Source organism: Maylandia zebra, linkage group LG3, assembly GCF_041146795.1.
Source record: "Maylandia zebra isolate NMK-2024a linkage group LG3, Mzebra_GT3a, whole genome shotgun sequence".
In the NCBI taxonomy this organism is placed as follows: domain Eukaryota; kingdom Metazoa; phylum Chordata; class Actinopteri; order Cichliformes; family Cichlidae; genus Maylandia; species Maylandia zebra.
This window is the reverse complement of record NC_135169.1, coordinates 3,425,001-3,433,829: the sequence shown is the minus strand read 5'-3', so window position 1 is coordinate 3,433,829 and position 8,829 is coordinate 3,425,001. Positions and strand designations below refer to the sequence as shown.

The 8,829-nt window shown below is 45.4% G+C and overlaps 1 protein-coding gene across 1 annotated transcript in view; it reads right to left on the bottom strand.

Annotated features, from left to right (window-relative positions):
- Positions 1–2,675: 2,675 nt before the first annotated feature.
- The window catches only part of LOC143414371 (polymeric immunoglobulin receptor-like), a 36,038-nt gene continuing 29,884 nt past the window's right edge, over positions 2,676–8,829 (bottom strand). The window contains exon 6 of the mRNA XM_076878619.1: positions 2,676–3,038. Coding sequence (XP_076734734.1) covers positions 2,848–3,038 — 191 coding nt within the window. The 3' untranslated portion in view covers positions 2,676–2,847. The remainder of the gene's footprint in view (positions 3,039–8,829) is intronic.

The window sequence follows — 8,829 nt, the reverse complement described above, 5'->3', positions numbered from 1 at the left end:
AAAGTATTTCTTTGTGCCCCCCTCTCCCTGTTAATGTCCTACCTGGCCCCCTGGCAAAACTTTGCTAGACCCGCCCCTGCACAGTTACCAGCTGTCAGCTACAAAGGATCCTGGTGTTATTTATCTCTCAGAAACAGTTCACAACTTCCCTTCAACTGATTCATGTCACCTAAAAGGTAAACCTGTTTCTCCATCACCTGTTCAGCTCTGATGATTCAGTAACATCTCCTGGTTTCATCTTCATGTTTCCCTCTCACCACATATCCAAACCGATATCATGACCAGCAGCTTTTTCCGCTGTGGCTCCAGCAAACATCAGCTGATACTAGAAGGCAATATTAAATAAATTCTAACAACAGCTTATCAAGCTTAAACGTGCTGCTGTTTAGCGCGACATCCGCTGGTTTCCTCCTTCTGGCGCAAAGTGGGCAATAAAAGCCGATCAGCTGATCACTGATCAGTTTCATGACTAAAGTAGCAACAGGAGAGGGAGGGGGACAGAATGAGAGAAGAAGAAACAGCTGTGCAGCGTAAAGAAGCAGAAAAAATCCAGCTTCGTGTCTTTTTCATTCTAGCTGAAGTCAGGGACAAATGCGTTCCTTTACAGCTCAATACGAAACATGTAATATTTTCTCTGAATACGGGATGATTCCATTTATTACGGGACGGTTGGCAACTCTACTAACTAACTTTATGAATAAAACAAAGTTCACTATCAGTAACATCATAGCACCCATCCAGCTGTATAGAAACTCCATCATGCTAGCTAGTACACAGTACGAGTTATTGTAACTGACAGTAAAAAGTCAGCACAACGAAAATAAACTGCACCTAAACTTGGTTTATATCTGACCCAGATAGACTGCAGGTCATAACTTCTTACCTGAAGTTCAGTTCACCTGACACTCGGACCACCTGCCGCCTCGGGTCTCTCCTCCTCCTGCCTCCCCTTTCCCTCATCCACCTGCTGGCCTCTGTGGAAGGTCCGCCATAGACACCACCAAATAACTGATTTAGTTTTACACATCTGCCAGCATCTGGCCAATCCACCACCTTTCACTGTTTATACCATTACGAAAAAAAAAAAATATCGGCCAATAAAAATGAAAAATCACCATCGGCTCACCGAGTCCAGCTATGGCTGCATATGTGTTTAGTAGTAATTTGTTTTTGTAGAGGGCTAGCACAACAAACGTTTTGACGGGCATTGCCATATTGGAATCTCGACTTCTCTGACGAGGCTAACCAGAACGCCATTTACTCGAGTGTGACATCATTACCAGGTCCGTGTTCCAATTTCCAAGGTAAGTCGAATGCAACACACAAAGTAATGAATAATGACCCTATCTAAATCCCAGTAACGATTAACACGTTCCTGATTTTGGCATAATAACTAGTTACTGTGCTCGTTACCACAATAGTAACGTCGTTACTGTAACGTGTTACTTAATAACGCATTAGTCCCTACACTGGTAGTGACCGAAAGAACGAGATCGCAGATACAAGCGGTAGAAATGAGCAAACTCCCGGCACATCGCCTTAAAACCCCCACATCTTTTGCTACTCAGGTTAACCATTGTATATAAGTCACTTAAACAAGTAAAACATGTTATTGTTTGGCCTTTTTCAGTGTTTGATTTGTTCGTAAGTTATTAGATTAAATTTAAAAAAACTTTATTAATCCCTCGGTAGGGTTCCTCCGGGGTTTTCACACAGCTGAATATACGTTAAACAGAAAGCTGATTAAACCGAGATGTGAGATGGACGAAAATTTACGCCAGCGTCCAGTTATATCTTAGATAGCAAGGAGCAGACAGCAGAGTTTAACTCCACCGAGAGAGCTTGTGATGTAATTCTGAAGGCCAGACCATCCAATTTCACAGTCGCTCATTTCCGGTCTACCCGGCTTTCTTTAGACCGCGAAGGACGGGTCCTCAGGTGGACGCAGCCCCTGAATTTGGACACCCCCGTTGTTTCCGGCCGGACAATAAGAACGGTGACATTTTACTTATTTTATCCGATAAATAAACATTGTAAAATTCAAGTTTTTTGTATATATATGTGTACCCCCCCTCCCTCCCCAAACATCCCTTTTGAATGTCTCCCTAATTCTGAGGTCTCAAGGTTGGCAACTATTCGTTCTAAGCAGATTGATGTATACATGAATGCAGGTGATGATCAGTGAAAAATGGAACAGATGCAGAGAACGCAGTATAGGGTCCTGTGGTTGTTGTGGGAACAGTCTTTTAGTTATTGTTCACGAGTCCGACAGCAGAGGGGAAGAAACTGTTCTTATGGCAGAGATGGGAGTCTGCAGCCAATCACCTTCTCAGCAGAGCGCACAACACGCTGCAGTCTCTGTTTGTCCCTGATGGTGGCTCCAGTGTACCACACGGTGAAGGAGGAGGTGAGGATGGACTCGATGATTGCAGTGCGCAGAATTGCAGAATTGCAGAATTGCATTATCATGCTAGTTGGCAGGTTAAATTTCTTCAGCTGCCTCAGGAAGTACATCCTCTGCTGGGCCTTCTGCTGGAGTGGCGCTTATCCCAGATATACTAGGGCAAGAGCCAGGGTACACCTTTAATCAAACCTTTATACGTCCTGAAATGAGTCAAACATCATTCAGTTGTAGCTGATCAATGAATTCTGAGGCAGATTAGCATACATGTACATGTTTTGGTTTGTTTGTTTATTTTAACAAGCAGCTGCTGAACCTGAAGATAAAATTCAATGAACAGACTGAAGATGAATAAACTGTAGTTCAGAGTCACTGACAGACAGCACAGACACACACTGTTGGTCCGAGTCTGAACGTGATGATCATCAGACAAATGAGAAATCACATCAAATTCTAGATGTCTGATGTTCACAGCCATCTGGTGGATCTTCAGATATAGGTTGATATGAATCCTGATTTTGTTTTATATGTTTTCTGATGATAAAAAATAAAACAGCAGCAACAAGAAGCACAGCAGGAACTGATAGACCAACTATCAGTACAACAGATCCATCGTCTGTGTGTCCTCCTGATTGACCTGCAGGTGAGAAACAGGTGTCAGCTGTCAGCTGTCAGGTAGGTGAAAAACAAAAAATCCCCAAACAAGCTCTTGGCAACAGGTGGAAGGAAAAAACTCCCTTTGACCAGGAAGAAACCTCCAGCACAACAAGGCTCAGGGAAGGGCACCCATCCCATGACCAGTTGGAGTGACAGAGGACAAAAGATAGCCAGAGATTAACAATAATTACATATTAAATGCAGAAATGTGTAAAAGCATAGTTGAAGGAAATGGTGACTGAAGAAGAAAAAATCCCCAGGAGTTGTAATGTTATGTGCACATTAAGCATTTTAGCATCTCCTAGTGGTTAGCTTGGAGACTGCGGTCAAGTGAATTTTTCTTTGTTTGGCTTGGCTTCCTTCCTATTGGATGTTTAGGGTCACATGAGTGGGGTAATACAGGAAGCCATTTTAGTATTGGGATTTTCACCGTGTGGCGTGCTAGAAGTTTCTCTGTTTAATCCTTCAGCATCCATCTGTGTTATGCTATGGAGAAGCTTTGTTTGTAGGTTTTAATTGTGTTTCATCGTTATGACTAGTAAGTGATGCATATGACCTGGTCATCACCCATGGGCTGTCCACCAGCGTCCACCAGCGTGTCCTCTGTTGTTGACTTGGCTGTCTCTGACCACTACTGTGTGTTTTTTAACATCACCGGTTTTATTCAGCGGGAGACCTCGGTGCGAACTGTGAGGAGGCGCTATCTAACCTCTGAAGTGGCTGCAAATTTTACCAGGGTTTTAGACGAATGCCCCCCTGTGATTTTACCTGCACCCTGCGATTTGATTTTTAATCATTTCAACAGCAAACTGAAGAAAAGCCTTGACTCCGTTGCTCCACTCACCACCAAAAAGATTAACGTAAAACATGCATCACCCTGGAGAAACGAAGAAGTCAAAAAACTCAAAAGAAATTGCAGGGCAGCAGAAAGGAGATGGAGGAAAAATAAAAATACTATCAACCATCAAATATTTTTGCGAGCAACTTAAAATGTACAATAATACATTAAGGAAGTCAAGAAATTCATACTTCGCCAAAATAATCAGTATTAACAAAAATAATCCCATGGTCCTCTTTTCCACCATAGATCATTTATTTAACCCTGATTTTAACAGCTCCCAAAGAACCCCCACAGACTCGCTCTGTGAGCAGTTTGCAGACCACTTCAGGGGAAAGATCAGCGCCATCAGATCTGATATTTTATCTAATCGCCATATGATTTTAAACACATCTGAGGGCTCGATTGTACCTGAGGAGACACTGGACAGCTTTGTCCTGGTTAATGCTGAGAACCTTCAGAAAGTTTTCTCCACAGTGAGACCCACCACATGTCTTTTAGATCCAATCCCTTCTTCACTCTTTAAAACACTTTATGGATTTTTTGAGGCTGAGCTTTTATACATGATGAATTGCTCTCTTCAGTTGGGTGTCTTCCCTGCTGCCTTTAAAACGGCGGTGGTGAGACCCCTTCTGAAGAAGAGCAATTTGGATTGTAATGATTTTAATAACTACAGACCTGTATCCAACTTACCATTTTTAAGTAAAATCTTAGAAAAACTTGTTTTTACTCAGATTACTGATTTTCTCAATGATAGACAGATCCTGGAGATATTCCAGTCTGGATTTAGGGTGAACCACAGCACAGAGACGGCTCTCCTAAAGGTTTTAAATGATCTTAGATGTAACTGGGACTCCCAAAAGCTCTCAGTCCTGGTGCTACTGGATCTAAGCGCAGCCTTTGATACAGTAGACCACGCTATTCTTTTAAACAGACTGAAACACATGGTGGGCCTCTCTGGTGCTGTACATAACTGGTTCACTTCCTATCTCTCTGACAGATCTTTTATGGTGAGTATGGATACATGCTCCTCTAAGATCCATAAAATGATATGTGGTGTGCCTCAAGGGTCGGTTCTAGGCCCTGTACTCTTTAATTTGTATATGCTCCCTCTCGGCAGTGTCATCAGGAGGCATGGAGTGAACTTCCACAGTTACGCTGATGACACGCAGCTGTACATCTCCGTGTCTCCTGATGACACCAGACCAATGGATGCCCTTTTTAACTGTATTTTAGATATACGATCTTGGATGGCAGAAAACTTTTTACAACTTAACCAGGACAAAACTGAAGTTTTAATTGTCGGTCCTGAGGCTCAGAGAGAGAAACTCTTGTCTAAATTAGAGGCATTTTCGCTATGTCCTTCGCTACAAGTGAAAAACCTGGGTGTTATTTTTGACTCTGAGCTTGGTTTTATCCCACATGTTAAACATGTAACCAAAATTGGATTTTATCATCTAAAAAATATAGCCAGAGTCCGCCCTATTCTCTCTCGGGCCAACACGGAGATGTTGATGCATGCTTTTATTACCAGTCGCATTGATTACTGTAATGCCCTGCTCTCTGGTCTTCCTAAGAAGAATATTTCAACTTTACAACTTTTGCTAAACTCGGCAGCTCGTGTGCTGTCGAAGACCAGAGGGCGGGCCCACATTACACCGGTTTTAGAATCGCTGCACTGGCTCCCCGTGTGTTTCAGGATCGATTTTAAAGTTCTTTTATTGGTTTTTAAATGTCTTAATGGTCTTGGGCCTTCTTATCTCTCAGATCTGCTTTTACCATACGAACCCTCGCGGACCCTGAGGTCCTCTGGTACTGGCCTTTTGATTGTCCCTAAAGTCAGGACACATACTCACGGAGAGGCAGCTTTTCAGTGGTATGGTATGGGCTCAAAATGTGATCATAAATATTTTGTACTTGTAAAAAAGATTTGTATGTGTAAAAAAGATTTGTACTTGTAAAAAAGATTTGTATGTGTGTGGCATGAATAAGGCACGGCGGGACCACGGAGCGACGTTCAGAGCCAACTTTATTTGATTCACGTCACACCACACCACCACCAACCCCTGAGTCCCCGTGTTTTAACACGGCGGGCGTGATTGCGGATGCCGTGCAGGTGCGTCCGCACGGCACCGCAGACCACGCCCCACCACATACCCCCATCGCCCGATTGAGGCCGGGGAGCAATCTGGCCGAACCTACTCCCCCCCCGCGAACTGGGGCGAGACTCGGCCCCTACACATCGGCGCCCCAGCCCCTGACCAAGCGACGGGGAAGCGTCCGTTCTGGTGGCCGCCCGCGCATCCAGCGGCAACGGCGAAGCTGGTCCGGAGGTCGGCCGCGTAGCAAGCGGACACGGCCCCACAGGCATGGCCGTGCGCTCCTGCACACAGGCGGCTGGGCAGACGTCAGGCGCGCAGAATCGACTGGTGGCAGCGAGGCTGGACTAGCCAGCCCGCCGATCCCCGGCCTAGCGGGGCTGTCCCGCTCCTCTGCCTCCAACTCCGGCTGCACAGGCTGCCCTGGAGCAGGGACCTCCGTCTCCCCGCACAGCTGCTCCGCCACCGCCTCCGCCACTCCCGTTTGGAGCGGCTCCCCGCACTGCGCCTCCGCCCCCAGCAGGCACCGCCCCTCGCCCTCCTCTGGGTGGAGCGACTCCTCTGCCTCCGGCAGGTGTAGACCCTCGCCCGCCTCGTCCTCGGCCTCCGATTGGAGCGGCTCCTCCACCGCTCCCGGCAGGAGCAGCCCTTCACCCGGCTGCTCCTCCTCCTCCGGCAGGCTCGGACCCCCGCGCGGCTCGTCCACCACCTCCGGCTGCCGAGGTGACCCACACGGCTCCTCCACCGCTTCACTGTCCTCGGGACACACTTGTGGGGGTGGCGCCCAGGCCCAGAGCAGCGCTGCCAGCTCTGCCATGTTCCCCAGGTGGCGTTCGCGCTCCTTCCACAGCTCTTCCTGTTGGCGACGCACCTCCGCCGCCTGCTTCCGCTGGGTGGCCGCTATTTCGGCCGCCATCTTGGCCAGCTCTTTCCTTTCCTGGCTCTGGTAGGTACCCGCCATGCCGCCTCCTGGGTTTCGGCACCAATGTGGCATGAATAAGGCACGGCGGGACCACGGAGCGACGTTCAGAGCCAACTTTATTTGATTCACGTCACACCACACCACCACCAACCCCTGAGTCCCCGTGTTTTAACACGGCGGGCGTGATTGCGGATGCCGTGCAGGTGCGTCCGCACGGCACCGCAGACCACGCCCCACCACAATGTGTAAAAAAGATTTGTGTGTGCGTAAAAAAGATTTGTGTGTGCGTAAAAAAAGATTTGTGTGTGCGTAAAAAAAGATTTGTGTGTGCGTAAAAAAGATTTGTATGTGTAAAAAAGATTTGTGTGTGTGTAAAAAAGATTTGTGTGTGCGTAAAAAAGATTTGTGTGTGCGTAAAAAAGATTTGTGTGTGCGCAAAAAAGATTTGTATGTGTAAAAAAGATTTGTGTGTGCGTAAAATAGATTTGTGTGTGGACTTAGAAAAAAAATCCCTGCAAGTTACAAGTACGGATTTTGACCCTATTTTTCTTCCCTTCATCTGATTGGTCAATGTCATGTCAATCACAAATGTAACAATCCAATCAGAGAACAGATGGGTTTGGCTGTCGAGGGGCGCTTTTTTTTTAACTGCAGGTCTTTGAAGGGAATAAATGCCCTTTTACATGCCAACCCAGCATTTTCCTTCATCACCACGAAGGAAAACAGTCTGTGGTCGTCCGAGTTTGGTGATTTTTGTGTCACAGGTCTACGTGTTTAATACAGGGACTTCCACAGCCTTTTCAACAGCGCTGCGGACCGCGGGGTGGGGGCGGGCAGTGTTTTGGAAATGACAGTCTTCATTACAAAGCTTTCTTCGTTATGAATTAGCATACATGTTTTTATTGAACATTTGAAGAACCAGCAAAAGAAACAAACTCTTGTAGAGGACATAAAGTCAGAGATAGAAAAGACAAGGAGCAGGTGCATCTAGTACAGGTAGAGCTGCTGCAAAAACCCACAGAGCCCAGCAGCCAGCGTAACAAATTCTGGATCCTTTGCTTTTAGTTAGCAGTTAGCATTAGCAGCACATCCTGCGTCCGATGTAAATTGACTTTTATGCTGCGCACTGTGACTCACAGCAATGGTCCTGGGTCAGCCCTGACTTTGTGTTAAACTAATCCTAAAGTAATAATGGTATTTTTAACCACTGATATACCACAACTTTATCCTTTCAACAGCTACTGAAAGTTAGGGGACCTAGCTGCTATCGGATATTTATATAGCGATCCTCCGGCTTCAAACTGTATCACCCTTCAAGGACCTGCAGTTCAAAAAAAAGCGCCCCTCGACAGCCAAACCCATCTGTTCTCTGATTGGATTGTTACATTTGTGATTGACATGACATTGACCAATCAGATGAAAGGAAGAAAAATAGGGTCAAAATCCGTACTTGTAACTTGCAGGGGTTTTTTTTCTAAGTCCACACACAAATCTTTTTTACGCACACACAAATCTTTTTTACACATACAAATCTTTTTTACGCACACACAAATCTTTTTTACGCACACACAAATCTTTTTTACACATACAAATCTTTTTTACGCACACACAAATTCTTTTTACACACACAAATCTTTTTTACGCACACACAAATCTTTTTTACAAGTACAAATCTTTTTTACAAGTACAAAATATTTATGACCACATTTTGAGCCCATAGTATGGTCCTCGTCTGTGGAACAGCCTGCCGGAGGAGCTCAGGGCCGCAGAGAACGTACATGTTTTTAAGAACAGGCTCAAGACCCACCTTTTTAATTTAGCTTTTACTTAGCGTTAATTTATTTTATGCTTATTTATTCTATCCTGTTATTCTATTATTAATTTAGGCTTTACCTAATATTTATTGATTTTA